The 27,116-nt window shown below is 39.8% G+C and overlaps 1 protein-coding gene across 1 annotated transcript in view; it reads right to left on the reverse strand.

Moving 5' to 3' along the window:
* Window positions 1–26,530, reverse strand: part of si:dkeyp-72e1.9 (syntaxin-binding protein 4) — an 89,601-nt gene extending 63,071 nt beyond the window's left edge. Inside the window, exons 1-2 of the mRNA XM_037792265.1 lie at window positions 25,971–26,530; window positions 25,647–25,871 (exon numbers count right to left, since the gene is read on the reverse strand). Of these exons, the coding sequence (XP_037648193.1) occupies window positions 25,647–25,711 (65 nt within the window). The 5' untranslated portion in view covers window positions 25,712–25,871; window positions 25,971–26,530. The remainder of the gene's footprint in view (window positions 1–25,646; window positions 25,872–25,970) is intronic.
* Between the last annotated feature and the right edge of the window lie 586 nt (window positions 26,531–27,116).

Raw genomic sequence — 27,116 nt, forward strand, 5'->3', positions numbered from 1 at the left:
GTCGTACAAATGACATGCAGAAATCAAGAAAGGCGTAATTATTACATGCTAAACACCTTGCAAATTATTGTCATACACCATCAGGCTGAAAATGGACACAAACATTTTGTATATACTACACTGGGTGTCTGTGTATGCAGACATATTCACACATTTGTAGTCTGTGCATAACGGGCGTAAATTTTAGGACTGCACGTGACACAAGGGTGCTGAATCTGGGGCTGTTCTGGGATCTCCCCTATTTGTGCTGGCAAGCAGGAAACCTGCTGGCAGGGACTGATGGCTGCTAGTTTACTTTGACTGATCACTACAGTCAAATCATTCGCTTCACCTGCCAAACGTTCTGCCTCATTAAGAGAGTTACAGTAATTAGTTATTGTGCCTTTGTCTGTGTGTCAGGTCGTGTTTACCTGCCCAGACAGTTCTTGTTTTAAACAGATTGTCTCTCGCTTTTACCAGCTTCGTCTTCTGGCTAAAGTAAAGCCCTTCTTCAGTTGACACGCTCTTGAGAAGGCAATTCACGCCTTTATTAGCTCGAGACTTGATTATTGTAATGCACTGTATGTTGGTCTCAACCAGTTTTCCCTCGCGCGCATCCAACTTGTGCAAAATGCTGCTGCTCGCTTTTTAACGAACACTTCCAGACGTGAACACATTACCCCCCGTACTTTACTCACTCCATTGGCTTCCAGTTTGCTGTAGAATTGATTTGAAGCTCTTGATTATTGTTTTAAAGCCATTGACGGCTTTGCCCCACCTTATTTGTCTGAGATTTTAACTCTCCGCGAGCATAACAGGGCTTTGCGGTCATCGGGTCAACTTTTTTAGAAGTCCCGAGGTCGAGGTATAAGCTGTGAGATGATCGTGCTTTTGCTGTCGTTGCTCCTAAACTATGGAACAAGTTACCCCCTGATATACGCACTATAACTGACCTAGTACTTTTTAAATCTAAGCTCAAGACTTTTTTATTTAGATTGGCTTTTAATACCTAGTAGCGCTGTGACATTTTCCTTATGCTTTTTATGTACCTTTTTATGATTTTATGATATGTTATGTTTTTTATTCCTGTTATTTCTTGATGTTAATGTGAAGCACTTTGGGTACCTTTTGGTTATTGTAAAGGGCTATGCAAATAAATGTTGATTGATTGATTGTTTTGTGTCGACCTGAACAAACAAAAGAAATATAGTTTAGTAATTCACAAATTTATGCATGTGTAAACCATTATCATCATCGGCGATATCTCAATCATCACCATTTAATGTCAGAAAGATGATCAATGATTCATTTAGAATTTGCTTCAGAGTCAAGAATTCACCCTTGATTGACATTTTACACATGCTGCGCTGTGTTGACTGGAAACATTGTGCCTCTAGTATACGGTGTGTATCATGGTCTGAAGTATGTGTGAGGTGCACATTCTTCTTTTCAATAAATACCAGTTTATGTGTAGTAAATGGCATATGCATGGTTTATTCATCTGACCCCCAGGTTAGGAGACGTTTGGTTTGACCCAGTGGAACACAGGTTTAAGGCTCCTCTGTGACGGTCACTCTGACATACATTACTGCCTTTTAAATTCAGAAGTATTCACAAAACTCAAGCTGAAAAATAAACGATTAAATGCTGTAAGTAATTTAGAGAGTTTTTCCTGCAGCTGTGATCGGGGGAACACTTGTATCACATCATAGATAAATGCATTTGACCTGAACTTCCTGCTCTCTCAATGGAACAAAAACACATTTATGTTCAATGTTAAGATTTTTCAGCAGGAAGATTTGCATGTGTATAGAGGGCGGTGTCGTTCCTTTCATCATCCTGACAGCCTCTCAGAGGGACGTGACTGTCTCGCTCAGGACCTTAAGCCTTATATTCATCAGCAGCTTCTTTTCACTGCTATTGCAATGGTTTGGTTCGGTTTGGGTTTGGTTTGTTTGCGTGTTTTTCAAATGGCAAGCCAATGTTTGGGGTAAGCCACCTAAATTCTTTCAATGAGCGTTTGATTTGGGTGACTTGTGTTTACTTTGATCAGCCGCTGGATTACATAACATATGAAATCCTGCATTTTTTAAATCTAATACCTAGAGAAGCTTAGCAGTTCTTCAAAGCATCTTTGTGGGGCTTTAAAGAACTGAAGGGCGCTTCAAGCATGAACCAAAAAAGCTGAGGGATGCATGGGGTCGCCGTATATTCACTGACTTCACTGTCGAGGTTGTGCGTTCTGTTTTTGGGTTTTTTTTGTAATATGCTTCGGGGGGAAAGCGTCTTAACATATTTTGTGTGATCTGTCTTCCATATTCTTGTTGATTAAGCGTCACCTTTGTTTTGTGTCACAATCTGATAAAAAGTAATTAGTTTAAAGCTGCAGTGGGTAGAAATGGAGCAAATATGATTAAAAAAACGTTCACCATATCCTGACAGTAGTGCATGAGACAGGTAATCTGAAAAAAATCATGTTCCTCTGGTGTCTCCCGGTGCTCCTAATGGCATCTGCAAGATTTCACAGACCGGAGGAAAACAGCCAATCAGTGGCAAGCTGGAGTCTGCCGTCTCTGAGCAGCTGTCAATCACTCACGAACTAGGCAGCGCTGATCAAATATGAATCAATATTATGTTACGTTAATGTCTATTTCTCTCCTCAAATGTTTTCAGAAACATCTTGTAGTGTACTGTTTAGCTGTAAAATTAGAAAGTTTGGCAGCTATGTTGAGATCAGTTGAGGAAATACCAAGCACCGCCCACCAGCCGGAGTACAGCCAATAGGAATAGGCTCTCTCTCTGAAATGACCTGTGATTTGTTAAAGTCTCCCGTCATGGGCTAGATTTTTTTAAAAACAGAGCAATGAGGAGGTGCAGAAGTCTGCAGTCTCTCAGAACACTTGAATTACAATATGCTGAAAGGTTATTATGGAATTTTTGCCCAATGATGCCAAAAAATATACTGCCTACTGAAGCTTTAACGCACATTTTTGCATTGCACATACAGTATTCTTCATACTGTGAACAACATATTGTGCACATTCTTCAGTCAATATTTTGCAGTCAGCTCTTTTCATTATTTCTCATTCTTATTATAAAATTTCTATTTTCTATTACGATTCTTGACTTTTGCAGTACATTTTTCCCCCTCTTCTCTAATTATGTTAATTGTGACCATTATGCACCAAAACACAAAGGCAAACTCCTTGTATGTAAAAAACCTACTTGGCAGTAAACCTCTTCCTGATTTGGATTGTGATTGCACATGCACATTTCAGCACTACTTCAGCATTTGTCTCCCCCCCCCCTACCCAGCCCCCCACCCCTACACGCACACACAGAAACACACATACATTATCATCACACACAGATTTATTCTCTTCTTCTATTTGGCAGCCATGGCAACAACCATTTGCCTCAGAACTTTAATCACTAAATCTGCACAGTGGGTCGTTATCAGATTATGGGATTATCCAATCCACACGGAGAAATCAAACAAGCCCGGACCCAATCACAGAGTGGGCTCACACACATGCACACGTGCACACACACGCACACACACACACACACAAATTTATAATTATTGTGTGTGTGCGTGTGCATGTGCGTGTGTTTGCATGTTTGTGTGTGTGCATGTTTGTGCGTGCGTGTGTGTGTGCATGTGTGTAATAGAGAGCAATACAAAAAAGACCAAAACTAAAGAGATGGGTGATCACTGTCAAGTGTTTCCAGTTACAAGGCTGCCCTCTATAGATGAGGAAGAGAGGCTACAGGTCCAGGACGATACAGGGATCTGAGGTTCCTGGGAAAAGCCCAGCAGTATATATAAGAACATGAAGATACCCTACGGAGTTATCTACTTCTGACAGAGATGGGGATACTGGTGCTGAGCTAAGCCGTAAGCAAAACGGTAGCTCACAGGTCAGCAAAAATGGTTGCCAGTCTTTTCCACAGCAACAGCAACAGCAAAGGAAAAAAACAACCTTGTATACATTGAGTAAGTGTCGGAGGTGCTGGCTCACATTTCACTGAACACTCACTGTGGCTGTCTCTGCTTCTACTGTTTATCCTTGTTTAAAAGCAGCGGGGCATCTCCGGGGTCTGAAAAGTGAAGCCAATGCTGAAGTTTTGGGCGAGAAACTTGAATAAATCCAGTTGTTTGTACTGTAGGAGATGTTTTCACATCAATATAAAATAGATATTAGAGAGGGAATTATTACCTGTTTAACTTCCTAACACTAGCTCTGAGCAGCTTGCCAAGATTTTTTTAATCGAAGCAAATATCTAAATAATCATAATCATTTGAATTGGGTGTTTTTATGCAAATAACCACTATAGGTGACAATAATAACAAAGTACAGTGAATTTAGAGTCAAATAGACCATAAAGCAGGGGATGCTTTGCTGTGCGTGGCTACCTTGCGATTGACAGGTCGCTACCACGGCACCGACCGGTCCGTGTTTTCGTCTTAGAACTTTAACCCTTTCACAGTGTGTTTTCAGTTCAGAAAAGTTAATTGTAACATTTTGGTTGTAACAGTTAAGTTAAAAGCGTCTCATTCAGCGTTCGGTTGTGCTCAGCTCCACCCTCTCGTTTCACTTCTGGTTGCAAAAAAACAAGATGGCAACAGCCAAAAACCAAGATGAAGATGGTGAAAAATGCCAAAATCGAGGCTTCAAAACGGCATACAAACCAATGGGTGACGTCACGGTGACATCCACTTATTATATAGCTAAAGTCTATGTTAAATACTGATCCACTGAACAAATAACGCAGAATATAGCCATATCTGGTTGTGGAGACCTGTTTTCATTACCTCCGCCTTTGAAGAGCGGACACAGAGCAAGACAAGGCATTAGTTCAAGGGGGCAGAGACTGTCACAATGACGACCATGCAGAGGATCAGCACTGCAGTACCACAACCTTCATATGGGTATCTTCACTTTGACTAAATCTGGAACAGGACCTGGAAGTTCTACGAGCTAAACAGACAAACAACCAGTCGACCACCACAAGCACTGACACTTTCAGCCCCTATAGTAATATCATAGTGATACTACAGTGCCTTATTGGGTCTCTGTAGGCTATATTGTAAACTAACTGTTAATAATTACACACATACTATGTTCTTATAGGAATATTATGAGATTTTCTTTATGGGTTGCAGCTGCGGTTGGCTATGATAATGATGTCGACATCATAAAATAATTATTCTGTGATCTTGGGAAACAAGAATAATTAAACCTGTGGCCTCTTTGGCCTTCTGTAGAAAAGTGGGGGAAAAACAAGAGAAAAAAAAATATCAAAGGCTTCTCCCTCCTCTGAAATATTAATTACAAAATATAAATAAGGTTCTTTTTGTGTTTGCATATTTCAAATATAAAAGTGCACCACCGCTGTGTGGCTACTCAGCTGATTGTGAGAGGTTCGCCTGGGATTATTATTTGACCAATGTGTTCCCCTGCCTCTCTTTGTTTAACAAGTAGATTTATTTAGTTTTAAGTTGTGAACATGCTGGCTATTGAAGTGGAAAAGTAAAATCAGGAGGGATTAGAACATTGTATTTCACGTACTCTTGACCCTTTTTAGCATTAATTAAAGACCAATCCAAGTCTCCTACAAGTAAACCCCTTTAGGATAATGCCGCATCACCCTGTCTGGGTTTATTTCGCAACAAAGACCCCCTAGCTGTACATTATCCCGCTTATTACACGGCTACTTACTGAAGAAATCAATAATTTGACACAAAAATGGTCCGACAGAGTCCGAGATCAGAATTGTGTCCATAGCAACGGTCTGTTGTAAAGAAATAGTCCTTGAGGCGGGACTTCTTCTATCAATTCAGCAGTAGTCGTTGCAGACACACCTGGTGGAGATCTGCACTCTACTGAGGACACTTTTCTTGCTATGTTATCTTGTTATTCCATCCTGATTCAGTGGACCAAAAAAAAGTCAGCTGACTCGGGAAAGAGGCAACAAGGAGACACATCACACTTCATTTGTAGTTGAAAGGTTTGTGTCCAGTCCTGGAAGGGATTAATATATCATATCTAAATACTTAAGCTTTGAGAATTAAAAGAAGTAGTTTTCCTCCACATGATGTTAAAATGAATAAAGAGTTTAATAACAAAAAAAATGTAAAAAGCAAGTTGGACATATACAGGTTGAGAAGAGATAACATGCATTAGAGATCGTGTCTGCTCTATTTAATTTCCTGCGAGTACCTGCACATTTTTTTTAAACTGCCACGTAAGCGGATCAGAGGGAGGGTAAAGTAGGAGCGATGTGACAGACAGGGAAACTACACTCTGAAGAGTTGTGTCGAGAAATACAATACATGCAGATAGACATACTGTGCATGTATGCATGTTTGCATAATGTGGACCCAAACCACAATATAACCGGAATAACTAAAAATCGTCCCTCAGATCCTCTTACACTGTCAGATTTCATCTACCTTGACCCACTTTCAGCGCTTTCGTAGCGTTGTCTTCGGCTGCAGTAGGCAGCAGCAGTTTTTAGGGGAAAAAGTTATAATAAAGCCACCTTACACTGTACCTGCTCAGCACCAGTCAGACACAGATAGAGACTAGCTGGTGAACATAGTGGAGCATTTTAGCAGCTAAAGAGCTACATATTTTTCCTCAGGAGTTGGTGGACACCAAAACAGAGCTAAAAGAGTGAATATTGGACATACATTCATAAGGTGGACACAAACATCTGCAAAAGGATGCCAATATTGCTCCGTAACTGCTGGATGTGTAAATAAGCAAATGCTTAATAACAAGTTAACCATACAAACTTAAAAGGTGATGTCAATGTTGCGTTCACAGCTTGTTTCTGCTGTTACTGAGTGGACAAAAAAAAAAACAGGTTTGATGCCAAACAAGTTTTAAAGGTCCCATATCGTGCTCATTTTTAGGTTCATACTTGTATTTTTTGTTTATACTAGAACATGTTTACATGCTGTAATGTTAAAAAAACAACTTTATTTTCCTCATACTGTCTGTCTGAATATACCTGTATTTACCCTCTGTCTGAAATGCTCAGTTTTAGCGCATTTCAACAGAATTGCAACGGAATTGCGTTGCTAGGCAACAATGTGGGTCTATGTTTACTTCCTGTCAGCTGATGTTATTTACAAACACTGCAACAGGAAATAAACTGGGACACATTTAGAATGTTTACATTTAAACCATGTAATGGTCTAAATATTGTACATTTGTGACATCACAAATGGACAGAAATCCTAACGGCTTGTTTCAAATACGGGCTGTGTGCGTTTCTCCGTATATTGAGCGTTTTGATTTTTTAACAGTATTTTTATAGCACTGCTTTATAATGTAAAAGACCTGAAAATCTCACTTTTTACAATATGGGACCTTTAAAGTCCAATTAAATAGCTTTTTTTAAATTCTGTTTAAATCCAGGCAAAATCTGAAACTATATTTTATGGTTTCATGATGGCGCCTCCTATTCTTGCATTAATTGGATGGAACACCGTTAGTACTCTGTCTATGTACAGTATATGGAGAACTTCCATACAGCCAATCAAACGACTTCATTTTAAACCATATTTGCATAAAGCCGCAACACACAGACGGTCACACTGACTCACAGTTGAGGTGGAAATTGCGAATAATTTTGCTGAATCGAATCACATCGTTCACTTGTTTTCCTTCAAATGGCGTTCAGTATGTACATCAGTAGGTGAACGGGCAAGACTTTATTAATAACCATCGTTAATAAATGGTAAATTGATAGTCAATTAAACTTTAGTTAAAAGGTATTTTACTGTTAACAAACCATGACATTATTAATGTTTACTAATTATTAGTAATGATATAATTTATGTTATTTTATCATTAGTTTGTGTAATGTGAAATAATTAGTCATATATTGTTATAGCAGATGTATCAGCTCATAACTGATATGAATCGATAACATTTACATTCTGATTAAATTAGTAAAATATTTATTAACAGTTTATTGTTTCACACATTACACATTTTATCTAGTGTATTAAATCTATGTTAATAATTACCAAATGATTTGTAAACCTTTTAAGAAATTATCTGTAAAACATCTATAAACATTACGTAGATAGATGGACCAGAAACTAATTATTATTAACCATTGACAAAGTATTACCTATACATCTAAATAATGTTTATAGATGCTTTACAAAGTATTTATTAACCATTTAACAGAGTATTATAATCATCAGTTGCAACTTTATAAAAGCCATCCAAATAATGTTTATAGACATTTCACAAACCAGTTATTAACCATTAATAATGTGTTACAAACATTTTCTCCATCTATCTATGTAATCTTAATCCATACCGTGCCTTGGCTCATCAGGATGCTCTCCACGTTGTTTTTACACATTCATATGAGACAGTATAAAACATATTTTAGTAATAGGATATATATATTTTTAATTTCCTTTGCAGTTAAACAATAGGCCTACAGAAAAAAAGGGGGTGCTGCAGCACCCTCAGCACCCCCACTTCCTGTGTCCATGCTTGGGTCCTCAGCAATACACCTGCCATGACGTAGTTGCATCACACACCCAAGTCGCAACCACTCATGGGCAACTAAGAGGGCCCGAAACAGCTCTAGATTTATTACGATGTTTAGATAGATATGAAATATCTCGAATATGATATGTAAGAATTGAAAGCTCCACCTTGAACGGACGTTAAGTAAATTTAAGTACAAAAAAAGGGTCCTATAAGGGTTTGGGGGGGCGCCCCAAACCTGGGCCAATCAGTCAAAAAAAAAAAAGAAATAATGTGTGTATATGTATAGAAAATGAATAAATGCACAACTAGAATTTCAAATCAATAAATACAAAATGAAACAACAACCTGGTTGACCCTGCTGACCTGCTCTGGAGGTCCCCGACGGTGCCCCCAGTTGTGCTTCACTGCCAGTGGGCGGGCGGCGCCCCCCTTGACTTTATCATTGTTATAACTGTTATCATTATTATTATTATAATTATTATTATTATTATTATTATTATTATTATTATAACTAATTATGTTCCTAGCTCAATTATTTATTTAGTTATTTCCTTCCCTATGCTTTCCCTTAATTACCTGTATTACTTATTTATTTTATATATTTCTCTCTTCTCTCCATATAGCCACCCTATAGACTCCACCCCGAAACACATGCACGCATGCACATACATACACACACACACACACCCACGCATCATCTGGTTCTCTCATCCTATGGCAGAAATGTGTTAACTGGCCTGTACTCACTGTTCTTGTCGTCCTCTTGTTCTGTTAATGTATTGTCTTTTGTCTGGCAATAAAATAAAAAGAAAAAAAAGTTTTAAGTAGCCTACTTCTTCTACCACTGCCAACATTTCCAGTTAGAGAAAGGGTGAAAAGTAATCTTAATCCATGAATTTCTGACCATTACCGCCAACTCCCGGTGTGTGTGTGTGTGTGTGTGTGTGTGTGTGTGTGTGTTCTACTTCCGCCCACATCTGCAAACATTCAGCCAATATCACATAGGGATATTTGTGTTTTGGTAAAACAGCGCCCCGCCCGCCGGCATACCGCTGATAGTTCAGGCAGAGAACGGTACTGCAGCACGGGGAGACAGCGAGAGGCTTTCCAAAACAAAAACCCACAAAATGATAATAAATTCAGATGAAGTTCTGCGAGGAGTTGATGAGGGAAAAGCTCAGCGGCACAGTAACTGTAGAAAAGCGTTGTGTCGTGTCTAAGTGGTGTCTGTGAAGACTCACTCTCACCAGACTGCTTTTCCTTTTTGTCCATTTCATGTTACTGAGAAACACAGTAAAATAAAACACGTGGTCTCCAGCAGATTATGTGTTTACAGGAGATGCTTGGACAGATTCAGAAAAGACGGTGAATCTTATTTTATCGGTACATTTGGTCGGTAATTAGAGCCGCGTTGTTATCTTCTGCTGGTGCCTCTGTGCGTTGGTATCCGACGCAGAGTGCCTGTATTTGACGAGGTGGGCTTGAGAACGGGTTGGCAACATCCAAGAGACAAAATAGACTGAAGTGTTTGAGCGAGGGTTTCCTTCATTTCTTAATTAGCCTTCAGTTGAATGAAAGGCATCGAGCGCGTCTCAGCTAATTACAACCGTTGGGTCTCACACCAGCAGCACACTTCACATCCTCTCACTTGAAAGGAAGAAAGAGAAAAAGGACAAGCATCTGACACCATTGGCACAATTAAATAGACCCAACAGATCACTTAGCTAAGAAAGGAAACATCAATATGTGGAGGGGGAGAGAAAAAAAGAAAAAAGAAATCAGCAATAAGCAAACCCTGGAGGCAAATCCAGTCAGCATTTTGCTTCCGGATCCACATCTTCTGTGGAGAGAAAATCAAACCCGAAGAAGTCATTCCCACCCGATCGATCGCCACCAGAGGGGATATGGGACGAGAGTAGTCGATGGTGAGGTGAATTGGAATCCCATTACTGCAAATTGATTTTACCTGACAAGGAAGAATGGAGCTGATTCTCACAGTGTCTGTTAAGAGTCGGCAGAATGCAAGAGACAACTTCAGGAGGAGATAGTAATGCAGCAGTTTAGAAGTAAACAACGCAGCGCTGAAGAGCACCGTAACACTTGTTTATCCAGCAGTCCTGGACATGAATGGGAACCGGGTCTGATTTAGATGTTCAGAAAGTGTTGGAGGTGGCCCCACAAATGCACATATGTTCCTTTTTCAGATTAAAACACCAACATAAAGGCATGGATAAACTTGAAAACAGACTGGGATGTAGACATTGGTTCCAGTTCATTGGATGACAGTGAAGGTTTCCATCCATGTGCAGACTGTACACATGGTCATACATTTGGGATGCATGCGTACGTCTGCAGGAACTACCTTGTGCAACAAAAAAATGATGATTGTGAATTAATAATTTTTAAAATTTTTGACGAGTCTAAAAAATGTTTTGTTTATCTCTGTGGAAGACATCTGGCGTTTGGTTCCCACTTCTATCAAGGCTTGTGATCCAACACTATAACGACGCTGGTATCACATGGTATCTCTGTGTCGTTGGCTACCAAGTTGCCAGATAACGCGGAAAAAAACGGATAAATGGAGATAAAGGAGGCTGCCTCTGCCATGCCTAGCCGCACTGACACTGAATACGTGAATATTTACCGTGGCAACAAGTAACAACTGACATTAGCACATATTAGCTGTCTTAGCTTAATTGTAAGAACAACACTAACCCATTAAAATTACAATTCGGCATATTTAAACAAAACCAACAACAACTACCAACAGCTGTAGTCCTTCCAATCTTAAACCTGCAGTAGGCAGTATATTTTTTGGCATCATTGGGCAAAAACTCCATAATAACCTTTCAGCATATTGTAATTCAATTGTTCTGAGAGATAATTAGACTTCTGCACCTCCACATGGCTCTGTTTACAGGCTTTAAAAAAGACGTTCCTTCAACAGATCTCAACATGGCTGCCGGGTCACAAACGTTCTCATTTTACAGCTTAACAGTACACTACAAGATGATTCTGAGAACATTTGAGGAGAGATATAGGCATTAACGTAACAGAATATTGATTCATATTTGATCAGCGCTGCCGAGTTTGACTGCTTGATCGGAGTTTGCGAGTGATTGACATTCGGCTCTCATAGACAGCAGCTGGACGGCAGACTCCAGATCAGCTCTTACTGCTTGTTTTCCTCCGGTCTGTGAAATCTTGCAGATGCCGTTAGGAGCACCAGATGACACAGAGGCACATGATTTTTTTACTTTTTTAATCATATTTGCTCCAATCTCGCCTACTTCAGCTTTAACTAATGTGTCGTCACTGGTTAGATTGTCAAAATGAGAAAAAGAACAGCTTCGATCACTGAAGAGCTACGTTAGCATTAGTGACGGTTGCGTCCAGTTACCTCACGTTATAGTTCCCTCAAATAATGTATAAGGTGAAGCTGTATAAGATGATTGTTGGAAAGACTAACCAGGATGGTTTTGGTGAGTTTTATTTTGTTTTATTTGAATGCTCTAGAACAGCTGATCACCAAGCTTAAACTACGGCAGAGGGGAGGCGCCGTACTGCAAAATGACTTCATTACTCTACCTCGAAAGATTCATCACTCGACATGTCTGTCTGTCTGAGTCTCACTTCACTCGACTATAATATATGCAGGTTGTGCAACGAACTGGCATCCAGTTGTTGTGAAGTGAATGCAATGGAATGGAGGAGGGAGAGTGCAACATCTAGTGGCTGAATCTTATTAATGTTATCAATGTTATCAATAGCGCCTTTAAAGAGCAAAATGTCCCTGTTACTTTGGATAAAGATTTTGTTGGAGCTCATTTATATCAAATTTAATAAATCCTTTAGACCTATATCGTTTTTAAAATAGATCTAACACACGTCGAAACTACCGCTGCAGATGGCGGGCCAGCCACGGAGCTCCATGGCACCGGGCCTGTGTGTGTGTGTGTGTGTGTGTGTGTGTGTGTGTGTGTGTGTGTGTGTGTGTTTGTCCAACTGTGTCGCTCTCAGAGCCAATTTAAGAGCTGACGAGAAAGCCAGCAAATGAGTATTGAAAACATTTCAATTCAGAACTGACGGGTCATCTGATCAGCTCGTCTGACCAGCTTTTATAGAGACCACCAATCAAACTGAATGGCCCCAAGAGGCCCCCGGCCAAAACCTTGATTTAACCCCACTGATACTCTGAGGAGACCTGAAGAACAGTCCACCAATGATTCTAACTCTGACAGAGGATAGGGAGAGCGCCTCATGCTTAACCCGCTAAGACTGGAAGATGTAATCACTGCAAGAAGACTATATATATATATATATATATATATTTCAATGCTGCTAGTTGAAGGTATATATCATGTTTCCTCTCTTTTAAACCATCCTTGATTTCTTATTTCTCATTACATGACTTTAGTATTTTTAGGGGGTGGTTAGCCTACATAGGGGAGAGTGAAGATGGGTGGTGTGTAGGGATGTAATGATTCATCTACTACATCGATGTATCAATTTATATTCCTACGATCCAACTACATGGATAGGTACTCGGCAAGTTGTCCTTCACGGGAGACGTATATCGATCTAAAATCTATTTGAAACGCAAAAATCGATTGTATCGACACTAAGGATTTGCACCTTGTGTTTAAGGACGACAAACGTTATATGAAAGTGTTTTTTATCACTTTTATTTATAAAGAAATGTTGAACGTTACTCCGGTTCACTCTCCAGACATGCGCCAGCTTGCCTGCATCCATGGCGTGCATGCAGACGAACGGCGCTCTGGACTCCTCGCTCTCTCACCCGGTAGCGGCGTGGAGGGAGACGGGCACCGGGTGCAGAGGAGCCGGTCGGCAGAGTTTCAGGCGGTATCAGTTCACTTGACGAGGGCGGCTTCACCCACAGGAGCTTTCCCCGTGCACTGTTGTTTTTTCATTCAGAGAAAATGACTTTTCTTTCCCCGTCATGATATCTATGTGAACGCAGCATCAGCCTCACGTATCCAGCCGGAGAGCAGACGGTCCGCAAGGCAAATTATCACTTCGAGAGTTAAGTAGTAAAAAGAACAGAAATTCAACTAACGTTAGTCTAACGTAGTTTTAAAATGTTTCTACAGATGTTTTCATGTATGAAAAAAACCCAAATGAACACTGTAGGTAGACTACTTGATTACTATCAGCAGATTATTTAACCAGCGTTTGTGTGGGAATGATTCTTTCCCAAGCTGTTTGATCATTATCAGCTGTTGATCTCTGTATTATTGATCTACTGTTTATATTGAAAATGAGGACAGAAGCAGCAGGTTAAACCACTGTTCATTTAACTTGAATAGAAGTTGGTTTATTATATTTTTGTGTTAAATATTACACCACCTTGTATCTTGAGAACTGAAGCAGCGGGTCCTGCAGTTGCACTTTTTATTATTTTCTAATAAAAGCTGTATGTATTTGCCACTAATTGTTGTTTACTTGTTTATATCCATAATTAATTTATCCCTGATTCCCTTAGAAGAAAAAATTTGAAGAATCCTGACCTGCTCTGTCCAGTATCAGATATTTATTTCAAAGTCACACTGACTGAATGTTTGGAAAAAAAAGTTACTGTATTGATTTCAAATCATTGAATCACATCGTATCGCATCGCATCGTATCGTATCGTATCGCTCTAGATTAGCCAAATATCGTCCTTGAATCGTATCGGAACCATGGCAATCGTATCGTATCGTATCGTATCGCTCTAGATTAGCCAAATATCGTCCTTGAATCGTATCGGAACCATGGCAATCGTATGGTATCGTATCGTTGTAAAAACGTATCGTTACACCCCTAGTGGTATGTGTGGGTCGGTCTGGACCAAAATGCAAGGGACGTTTTTTTTGTTAGTGCTAATTAGCAAATGTTAGCATGCTATCAAACTAAAATAAGATGAACAACATCAGCATGATAGCATTGACATTGTGAGCATGATGGTAGCATGCTGACATTAGCATTTAGCTCAAAGCACCACTGAGTCTAAGAGGTACAGCCTCACAGAGCCGCTAGCAGGGCTGTAGACTAGATTAGTCTTTTTATTGTAAGTGACATCATTTGCACCAATTCGCAATGTTTTTAATTTCTTGTCCAAATTTGATTCTTGCCAGAGTGGAAACACTTTGGTGACAAAGAACGTGTCATTAAGAAGAAGAACTAAAAAGACGGTTTCAGTGTGAGCAGTGTAGCAGGTACTGGAAGTTACAAGCAAAAACAGTTGGAGACAGGATTGTTTGAAGAACTCCTCAGCTAAGAGAAGGGGCAGCTGGGTTGACCCAGTCGCTATAGATGACATCATGTTTCATGATGAGTGAACTTCCACACAACGTCCACAGTGAACGGTGTTTGACAGGTGAGCGGTTTGTGTCGGTGAATGAGAAACGAAATAGTTAACAATACGGCAGGTGTATGAAGAACAAATTAAATAAAATTTAGATAGATAGTTGGTATGATAATTCCACGTATACAGCAAGAGTCATGAAATCACATTTATTTATGTATTTATTGCATCTGATGATTTAATAATCTTAAGGAAACAAATTGTTTTTGCAACCGTCATCTCCAGCGCTTTTGTTTGCATTTCTTGGCAAGATGATTGAATCCTTATGATCAAATTATCAATATGAGACACATTACCTACAGCACATTACTGACTTCGAAGCTCCTTTTAGCAATAAAATATCTTGTGAATTGCTCCTAGACCAAAAACGTAGGAGTTATAAAGTTAGGACTGACACATTCATTATTGCCTCCGCCAAGGCCAAAGGCCTAGGAAGGAGGTTATGTTTTCACCGGCGTTGGTTTGTTGGTTTGTCTGTTACCAGGATTACTCCAAAAGTCCACGATGGATTTGAATGAATTTTTTTGGAGGGGTGGGGTGTGGCACAATGAACAATCCATTAGATTTTGGTGGCGATCCGGATCATGGAATTTTTTTTAATAACTCCGCTCAGCCTGTGCATTAACACCACAGGCTTTAAGACATGCGCAGTGTAACTGATGACGCTAGATCCAGCATTTTTTCACATTAAACTCGGTGAAATTACAGTCGAGTTCGACCAAAGCACACTTGGTGATTGTTGGAAAGAGTAACGATGACGGTTTAGGTGAGTTTTACTTTGTTTCTGTCCAGTTTGAATGAAATGTTTTACGATGCTCCGCTACGTACAGCTGATCTCAACATAAACAAAAATACACATGGATGATGGGCGCAAGCTGCACGGAGAGGGGGGGGCAATCAAACTTGGGCAGCTTGGCGGAGATCTGCGCTCTCTGAGTGCCATTCTAGTATTTTTAGTTTTCCTAACTCTATAACTTAGGAGCTACTTTTGACCTGATGATGTTTTATGACTACGAGCCCTGGTCCCTCTCCCTTTAAAAATAAAAAAATAAAAATAAAAATAAATCGTTGACCGTTGACCGTTGGGTTAGGGTAGTTTTTCCAAACTTTTAGATCAATAAAGACCTGTGCTCTGAGATACCTTTCCCAGAGTTACTCTGTTAGGAAGTATTGTAGTTTGCTATTTACTTCAACCTGTCTTTATCTACTCCTTCAGTGATTTCCTAAGTTACCAGAATGCCTGTCTATAGTCTCTTTAGAATTTCACATTAGGAGGAGATAGACATTTAAAGCAGCAGTGACAGCCACATCAGTGGCGTTTTCTAAATAAAATAGAGGACGTTTTGTACTCTACTGGACTGTTCTACACACACAGTATATCTGTGCAATAATGATCTTGAGTGAACAGGAAAGGAACAAAGGACATATGTACATCATAACAATGTGTCCCAGATAAGGAGGTGAGAGACGCTAAGGCCAGGTGACTTAATGAGAGCATGTTGTTTTCCTCTGTCACAGCAGGACTAAAGCGATGTGTGTTGCCACCAGAGGCCTGAATTCCACAGGACAGGAGTCGAGTAAATAACCTGTCAGAGTGCATCCAGTCACACCTGCCAGCACTGTCACAGCCCTGTGGTCATTTTCACAATAAAAATCAAGTCAAGGACACCTCGCCAAACAAAAAAAATAATGTAAATGAATGAACTGTGCTATATGTGAGTTTTAAAGGACCCATATTGTAAAAAGTGAGATTTTCATGTCTTTTATATTGTAAAGCAGGTTTAAGTGCGTTATAAATACTGTTAAACTATCAAAACGCTCAATATACGGAGAAATACACACGGCTCGTATTCACAAATTGTGCGTTTGAAACAAGCCGTTTCTCTCCATTTGTGATGTCACAAATATATAATATATAGACCATTACATGGTTTTAAACATAAACATTCTAAATGTGTCCCAGTTTATTTCCTGGTTGCAGTGTATGTGAATGACAGCAGCTGACAGGAAGTAAACATGGACCCAAACTGTTGCCTAGCAACACAATTCTGTTGCAATTCCGTTGAAATGCACTAAAACGGAGCGTTTCAGACAGAGGGTAAATACAGGCATATTCAGGCAGACAGTATGAGGAAAATAAAGTTTTTTTTTAACATTACAGCGTGTAAACATTTTCTAGTAGAAACACAAAATACAAGTATGAACCTAAAAATGAGCATGATATGGGACCTTTAAAGAAAAGCTGTCAATATTGTAGATCTACAGTATAAGGTGGAATATTTGAATTCCAAAAAACTGCTTCTAAAAATCACATTTATACCACGAATAATCTCCATAAACAGATTCTGAATTCATATCCAGGCATTATAGGCATTTGGTTGAATGCAGGTAAAAAAGACGTGTGGAAGGCAAAAGAGGTGGAATGCATTGGCCGAAATGCAATCTCAGAGCCCACAGGCTATCGTCTGACAATGATTAAGCTTTTTATAGTTAAAATTAGCTTGTAAACTGGCTACTTGTGAAACAATCCAGTCGAACACATAGTCTCTCAACTCAAACTCCATTTTCGCAACACAAGTTGCTAATCGGACTGTAAGCGATGAGCAGCAAAATGAGCAGGGAAACGAAGTCTTGGCCCGGATATCCGCTGGGTACACCCTAGAAATTGTCCGCTGCCCCCAGAGGCTAAATCTTCATCAGACCGATAGCCGATGGATTGTACTAAGAAAGAACGCAAAACCTTTAAGTCCATGAGTCTGACCCCCCAAAATCTGGCCGTCGTGCCACTTTGGAGGGACCATGTCTCATAGTGATTTTTTAAAAGGTCTATGTCTCTAGTATTGGAAAATGCATGATAGCATTGTAGTAACGGTAGCTTTCTATGTGCTATCACTCCGTTTTTCATCCCTCCATCATTAAAAATGTTCCATCTTTTTTTTCCATTTTACACATAGATCCAATATAAAAGAGGATAACTAACACACAATATCATTAAGTCATATATCATTGTAAAGCTTAGACTAGAATCTATCCATCGGTCACATTGTCATGACACTAAGGTCAAGAGAATTTGACCTTTGACCTCTAATGCTGCAACGGGGCAAATTCTGAGTGCCACTCCAAATGCTCTTATAACTACCTTCATATTGATCTGCTGTGCACATGGATAGTTCCAGCATAAAGAGCACAAAAGGAGCTTTAAAATGATATATTACATGAATAACAACAATAACAACATTTCTTATCAGAAAAAAACGTAACTTTGTGCAGTTTGTATCTGATCACTATGAGACTTGGTCCCTCAAAAGAGGCACGACCAACCCCCTGGTTCAATAATTTAATACTTCTGACTACTGCAACTCCCTACTAGCAGGCCTCCCTGCATGCACATTCAAACCTCTGTAGATGATCCAGAAGGCAGCAGTGCGATTGTTCATATCCCTCCGCTGGCTCCCAGTTTCCGCTCGCATCAAATTCAAAACCCTGTTTGCTCGCTTACAAAACAGCAACAAAAACGGCTCCCTCCTACCTGAACTCCCTCATCCAGGTCTACACTCCCTCCCTCCTACCTGAACTCCCTCATCCAGGTCTACACTCCCTCCCTCCTACCTGAACTCCCTCATCCAGGTCTACACTCCCTCCAGTCCACTACGCTCTGCCAATGAAAGCTGCCTGGTACTCCCATCACAACAGGGCCCCAAGTCTCTAGCTGGACTCTTCTCCTCTGTAGTCCCCCCCGGTGGTGGAATGAGTTACTGAACTCTGTTCGATCTGCAGAGTCCCTTTACACCTTTAAGAAAAAGCTACAGACTCAGCTCTTTCATGAACACCTCCGCACCTAATGACTCTGATGCTATTGATGACAATGATATTGATGATGATGATATTGGGGATGTTAATGACGATGATATTGATGATGATGATGATGATATTGAGGGAGATAATGACGATGATATTGATGATGATATTGAGGATGTTAATGACAATATTGATGATGGTGATAATGAGGGTGTTAATGACGATGATGTTAATGATGATGATATTGAGGATGTTAATGACGATATTGATGATGATGATGATATTGAGGATGTTAATGACGATGTTAATGACGATGTTAATGACGATGATGTTAATGACGATGATGTTAATGATGTTGATATTGATGATGATATTGAGGATGTTAATGACGATATTGATGATGTTGATATTGATGATGTTGATATTGATGATGTTGATATTGATGACTATGATATTGATGATGTTAATATTGATGACGATGATATTGATGATGTTAATGACAATGATATTGATGATGATAATATTGATGATATTAATTACAATGATATTGATGATGATGATATTGAGGATGTTAATTCAATGATATTGATGCTGATAACATTAATGACATTGTTGATGTTGTTAACGATGATGATGACAAACAAAAAAACGCTGCCATCCACCCTGTGCATTGCCTCTGTGCGCTGCCTATCGGCACCCGTGTCCGTTCGGACTTTAAGCACGTTGTACCCTCCTATCTAGATCCTTGCTTGTGTTGTACGAACTCTCAGATGTACGCCACTTTGGATAAAATCCTCTGCTAAATGAAAGAATGTAGAATCGTAGAGTTGTACACACAGCTCACACTGTCAGCTTGAATTTTCAAAGTATCTTTACCCACTGCATGGCACATTTCACAGTAGATGTATTTGACAAACTAATGGATTTATTTGACAAATTAATGAATTATGTCTGCTTATGATATGGTAAAAAAAAAGTTTGTTTCTATTTGCATATGACATGGTAAATACAGCCTGAGCAAATAACCCCTATATTTCCATTTTATTCCTGTTAATTCCCATTAATTCCTTCCACCTTGAACATTCACAGATTTCCAACCCTAGCGTTAACCCCAGCTGCCCCGTGTTGATCTTTTCTCCTCAGCTCCAAATAACCAGTCTGTAACCTGCATCTAACCTTTGTTTCTGGATTCCTGCCACAGTTCTACCTTCTTATCCACCTCCTCCTCCTCCTTCCCCTACGGGCCGAGCTTCAGCCAAGGGTCACGACGATTCACCAGGTAAAGATCTTCTACTCCCCATCAGTCCTCCTCCAGTCTACCGGTGCCTCCATTAAATATTCAGTCCATTCTCCTTCAACACCTGCTGTTCTACAGTTCTCCATCCCGTCCATCTATCCCCCCCTGTCAATTTCCAATAAGCTAGCCTAAAACCCTGCCCAGCCTCTGGGTCTGTTCCACAAATCCATTTTCAATCTCTCTAAAATCCTCCCAATACACATGTATCATTTTAAACACCTGATAGAAAAAAACAATACGGATGTGTCACAGCAGGAACGTCCTTCCATCATATCAGAGGTGAGCGAGACCGACAGGCTGATATTTGAAATTGAACAAAAGGCCAAAGTTGACCCGTGAGTTCTGTCTAGCCCAAGCATCTAGTGCCAAAAGCAAAATATGAAATTGAAGTGGAAGAGACAGAAAAAGAAAAGAACAGTGTTTTGTACTCAGCAGTGCACCATCTGTCCCACTTTCTCAACATCCTGTTTGATCTGTGTTGGCAGCTGTGGTGTGTGATTCATGCTCCATGTATCTCTCTTCAAATGTTTCAGAACAGAGAATGAATTAGATTAAAGCATCTACATTAACAGGAACGACATGTAGAATCTGCTTAATGTCCATAAGCATTTTCTCCTATTTCAGGGGTCTGCAACCTGTGGCTCCGAAATGAATAACTGTTTTTTGTTTACATTTTCATTTTTTATTTATCATTGTTGTAGGTCTACGGTACAACGGTACGGCGGAGTATTAGGGCCACATTGAGGGAAAAAAAAATCTGAGATCTCGAGAATAAAGTCATAATATTACGAGAATAAAGTCATAGGTTTACGAGATAAAAAGTCGTAATATTATGATTATGACGACTTTTTTTTCTCGTAAAGTTATGACTTTATTCTCGTTATATTATTCTCGTAATATTACCACTTTTTTTCTCGTAAAGTTATGACTTTATTCTCGTAATATTATGACCTTTTTTTCCCTCAATGTGGCCCTAATACTTCGTAGTACATTTGCACTTAAGCCCTCGCTGCATTAGACTTATATACTATATAGTTAGACCTATAGGCTGTGTTACCTTTCACAGCCAATGCTCAAATGTTTTGCGGCTCCAGACAGTTTTTTTTGGCTTAAAATGGCTCTTTTGATAGTGAAGGTTGCTGACCCCTGTCCTATTTAGTTCCAAGTCAGCTTGGGGGCGGTTCACTTGTGGTGTGAAATCAAAGCAGACTAACCATAGGACTGGTGTATGATTTTTAGCATTAATTCAAAAGCTAAACTATTATTAAATGCTGATCATCAACGTTCACGGATCTCCTAAGAGAGCTACAGTATGAATCTAATTTATAATCATGCAGGATCATTGTTGTTTGTGAGATTTTGCCCGTAGAACACAGCTGAAGATGTGTTGTTCTTTCAACAGTTCCTCATTAAAAAGTGAGTAAAACAAGTGAAATGTAGCAGCAACACAGTAACTCGTAGTGACAATGAATACATCAGGTTCAGTACAGTCAAAGAACTTATACTGATAAGTGGAAGCTCCATTGTAACATCAGGAAGCAGCAGCAGAGCTACGCCTCCGCCATTTTGGACTGAAGGAGGCTGCTGTATTATCAAAGGACGCCAGTAAAACATCTGCCTAAAAAGTGCCGTACAAAGTAAAACAATTAATTCTGTTCTATTGTCATATATTTAATGTCTCTACCGAAATGGCCTGTGTCGAACAATTAAAATTAGGGATGCGATACCGGATCGGATATCGGTGATAAGATAAGATAAGATAAGATAAGATAAGATGAGAGGAAACATTTCCCCATGAGGACAATACAAGTATATCTTATCTTATTAATAGAAGTTAGAAAAATCCAGCACACAGATTTTGAGCGCAATCTCTAACTTTTTCATGTCAAGGATCCAAATGGAGTCCAGTAGACCACAGACCATGGATGTAGAAGAGGGTCCAACAGACCACAGGCCATGGATGTAGAAGAGGGTCCAATAGACCACAGACCATGGCTGTAGAATAGGGTCCAATAGACCAAAGACCATGGATGTAGAAGAGGGTCCAATAGACCACAGACCTTGGATGTAGAAGAGGGTCCAGTAGACCACAGACCATGGATGTAGAAGAGGTTGTGTCCTGTGCTTTTGCCCTGCGTGTTAGTAAATAGCCTACAACTCCATTAAATCCTGTTTATGTCGTGCTACCAGCGCTACTAGCTCCTGGCCGATAGCCGGTTGTTTGGGAACAGAGATGTTAATACATCCACCACGGTACAGAGGCTCACAGCATACAGTCCATGGGTGTATTAAAAGATAATAAAAGCGATGAATTACAGACAATATATCCATTATTACAGCCGCATACAGCTAGCAGGAAGCCGTCAGAACCCGATATGTCATATGAGCATGCAGGACGGTGCAGTCCCGTGGGTCTGATGCATGTTCATTATGGCGAGGAAAATAACTCTGAATTCAGCTGTTAGTTAATTTTACTACTTTTAGGACGCAATGATTTAAATAAGGACTGTTTAAGTGTTCCTACTGGGAAGTTTATCTACCTCAAAAAAAAATATCTGCAGATTTCCAAAAACATACCCCCGCTCACCCTTGACCCCTAATAAGGTAGGGCCAAAGTTTTTTTTGCCCTTTTGGGATTAATGGAATTAGTCTATTGAGCACAATGTAGCTTGGCCGGACGGACGGATGGACAAGCGGAGCGCTAAATCGCTTCATCTCTTTGCTTCTATACTCTTTGGTACAGTACAGCATGACCTGCTGTCAATCATATGATGTAACGCTAATGATGCAGGATGACATCAGCAAAACTGCCCAGTTACCTGTCAGCCCATAATGAATCCTCTTTGTTCACTTGTAATAAGTCAGTGTGAAGAAGAAACAAAGCCGAACTAAAAGGCAACAGCGGACCACACTACACGTGTGAAAGCTATTAATGCTGTCCTAAAATAAGACCCCAACCATCAGACCACACTGCCACCAGAATGGTTACTGTTACACATCATCTATAGCTTCAGTAGAAGTTATTTGTCACTATGAAAGAGACGAACCGGTGGATCACGGACCACACATGAAGTAGGGAACCCTGGCTATAGTGATCATTAAAGAAAACTCCAGTCTTCAATACTGAACAGTCCTGTTGACCGGTGCAATGCTCGCTTCATTCCACATTTGGCTTTTTTTGTTGTTCTCAGCAAATCATTAGGAGTCATTATGGTTTCATATACTGTATAACCACTACTGCAGCCAAACATCCTTACAAGATCTATTCTACTACAGCTTTCAGTTTGAGTGACAGATTATCCGACTACAGGGCAGTTTTATGCATTGCATGAATACAAATTCAGAAATAAGTCAGGATGTCCATGAATCATTACCATTCCACCCAGTCAAGTCCTTCCTTACCAACCTTCTGCACAACCCCTGACTTACAGTCACATCTACACATGTGAAATAGAGTTCACCACCCTTTAACACAGACATTTCAGGTGTTAATCAAGAGTACATTACTTTATTTATTAGTATAAAGTTTGTTTACGGTAAATCGCAAAATAAGGCATTTTAAAAACTACTGCTTTTTGTTACAATTTTTAATATGAATCTATGATGAGTTTACGATTATTTCTTTGTACTACTAAAGATTACCAAATACAAACCTCAGACGTACAAACGTAACAAACCGGTTTCTGCTTTGTATTCCCACAAAACAGCAAAACTTTGTGTGCAATCTCACAAAATGTTGATTCCGATCTACAAATCACAATTCCATATGACTCATTCTACTGTTTTCTCAATACGGCTGAGCTTTATCTTGTATATCATGTATAAGTGCAGGTTTGACTTTATTCCGACACTCCTCGTAGACTTTTTTTTAAAAAACTGACCTCTCCCCTGGCAGCCGTTTAAAGCAGCAGCAGCAGCTTCTCAGCAGATTATTAAACATCCCTCCACAGCGCTGCTCCTGACTCTCTCCCTGCATGTGTCTCACCTACCTGGTCTTAATGGTGGGGTTCATCCTGAGAGGAAACATTCCCAGGTCTATGTCTTTGCTGTCAGGATTAAACTCTAGGGCTCCCGAGACGTAAATTAGAAAATAGTCCCAGAGCTCGGGTAACTTCTGGGAGGAGAGAATCATGAGGGAAACGTTAGGGGTGGTTCTGTTTGCGGGAGAGACTCGGGCCGGCAAAAAGCGGGTGTCATCCAGGAAAGAGGGGCTATAACCAACAGAGTCATCGCTCTCACTTCAGCTCGCCTTTAAGCGCTCCCCCGGCTGACCCAGCCTCAACAGTCCACTCAGCAACAACACATTTAGCTGACTGACTCCTCCCCTCAGGACAGATCACAAGAACAAAATGAACTCTCCAAACTGCCCCACTTTCACATTTCAGCTTTATTTAGCTGGTTTGATTTGGGAAAACTCACATATTGTTCATATTTTGCCTTGAGAGAAGTGATTTGTATGTTGCTTTATAGATGCTAAATGTGTTTCCTATTTGGCTCTAAACATTGTGTAATGTAACCCCCATATGGCAGTTCAATAATAATAATAATAATAACAACTCAGTCATTGGCACTGCATTACGTTGTTTCATTTTGTCAATGCAATTTAAAAATCACACTGGAAGTAACATTAAGCTTAAAGAGGTTTCACCCCACTCCTTAAATACTCAAATCTAACTGAACACATGATGTATTGTTATAGTGTTAATTCTGAATGTGCTTAATCTGCAGGGTTTTACATTGAGTAATTATTAAAACAAGTGTTACAATCTAAGGTAGCAGTAAAGTTACCAAAATGACAATTTTCCTTTCATTTTGAAATATTTAAAACCGTTTAACACAGCAAAAACTTGAACATCTTGTAAATATTCACTGTGCAATAATGATATGAGTCGTGCAATACCTGCAGAATGTGAATGTTGTGTGTGTGGTATGTGTGTTTTTATTATTTTTTTTATAGTTTTAGAGGCACGTTATTGTTTGTTTCTTGCACTTTTTGTGGATTGCATTTAAAGATAAAGATAAAGATATATTCTATTCTATCTTGTGTTGTTATTTTTTTTTTGAGAAAATTAAAAATAAATTCTAAATTAGAAAAATAAATAATACGTTGACACCATTAAAAAAAAACAAAAAATAGGCCTATCTATGTGTGCAAAGAGAAAAACAAACAAACAAACAAAAAACAGTCCAAATCACCTCAACCTAATCTCATCCCCACCAACACACACACTTCCCATCAGGTGAAAGTTAATATTTAAAAATGACCATTTTCAAAAACCAAAGGTTTTGTTACACACATTATTAGTCAACACTGATCATACTGCATATTATGAACCATAATGGTAATCGGGCAAATTCGGCATCACACCCATACCGAAAACAAACACACTTCAAATTTAATTTAATAACTTTGTGCTTAATCCGCTATATTTGTGCCGCTCTGTGCCGAGCCTCCACTGGCTGTGGGAAGAACAAGTGAGCCACATTTTATCAACACAACAGCCTTATTGCTTACGTGTGCCCAATCTATATTGATTACCCACTATTGACGTCTTCAGGCATGTTTGAGGAGGCTCGAATTAGCCAAACCCGTAATGAAGTTCTGCGGGCCTGTTGCGTTCTAGAGCGCACTCAAACGCGCAGCAGGAGTTGAAGCCAGAAACTAGTTTCCACGTACCAGTAAATGAGAGAAAGTCCGTCGAAACGCTCGAGTTCTCTCCCCCGCTGTTTCAGCAGAGACATGCTGTAGTATCCCACCGTGGTCCAGGTGTTCAGCCCTAGGAACCAGGAGCCTTACAGCCGGACCCTGGCGCGCATCGCTCTGCGCCGCGCTCTGCGGCTCGTCACCCGGCTGTGCCTTCGCTGACTGCGTGGATGTGTCAGCAGTCATCCACCTTCAACCCTTCAAATCAATGAGACGGACACCGGTGTAACGGGAAAGCTCTGTCGGCCCGATTCTAATCTGACCGACACGTGGGCTTTTTTTTTCCTGCTGACTGACCTTTATCCATCTGTTTGACCAAATTTCAGTGTCTCCTCAGCAGAGGCACCGCAGCGGGGACACAGTTCTACTGGCCGAGAGAGATGAGACACAACATGAGACACTACTGATCCACAGGAGTCAGTGCTGCTGCTGCATTCAAGGTCCAATTATGAAAAACGAAGAAAAGTACGACATCTAAGGTTAAGTAGTCTACCTGCTTGGAAGAATTCGTGCCAGTCACCTTATTTAAAGGGGACATATCGTGCTCATTTTCAAGTTCATGTTTGTATTTTGGGTTTCTACTAGAACATGTTTACATGCTTTAAAGTTCAAAAAACACATTATTTTTCTCGTACTGTCCGTCTGAATATACCTGTATTAACCCTCTCTCTGAAACACTCCGTTTTAGCGCATTTCAACGGAGTGGCAATGGAATTGTGTTGGTAGGAAACAGCTGTGGTCCATGTTTACATCCTGTCAGCTGATGTCATTCACATACACTGCAACAGGAAATAAACTGGGGATCCATTAAGTATGTTTACGTTTAAAAACTGTGAAATGGTCTAAATATTGTAGATTTGTGACATCACAAATGGACAGAAATCCCAACAGCTTGTTTCAAACGCAGTTTCTGAATATGGGCTATGTGTATTTCTCCGTGGATTGATTGTTTTGATACTTTCACAGTATTTATATATCACTTTAACCTGCTTTATGATATAAAAGACGTGAAAATCTCCCTTTTTACAATATGGGACCTTTAAAGGGAACATATCATGCTCATTTTCAGGTTCATGTTTGTATTTTGGGTTTCTACTAGAACATGTTTACATGCTTTAATGTTCAAAAAACACATTATTTTTCTTGTACCGTCTGTCTGAATATACCTGTATTCACCTTCTGTCTGAAACGCTCCGTTTTAGCGCATTTCAACAGAACTGCGTTGCTAGGAAACAGCTTTGGTCCATGTTTACTTCCTGTCAGCTGATTTCGTTGACATACACCGCAACAGGAAATAAACTGGGGAAACATTTCAAATATTTGCGTTCAAAACCGTCAAATGGTCTAAATATTGTATATTTGTGACATCACAAATTGGACAGAAATCCAATTGGTTTGTTTCAAACGCACAGTTTTTGAATACAGGCTGCGTGTATTTCTCCG

Source organism: Sebastes umbrosus, chromosome 14, assembly GCF_015220745.1.
Source record: "Sebastes umbrosus isolate fSebUmb1 chromosome 14, fSebUmb1.pri, whole genome shotgun sequence".
NCBI lineage: Eukaryota > Metazoa > Chordata > Actinopteri > Perciformes > Sebastidae > Sebastes > Sebastes umbrosus.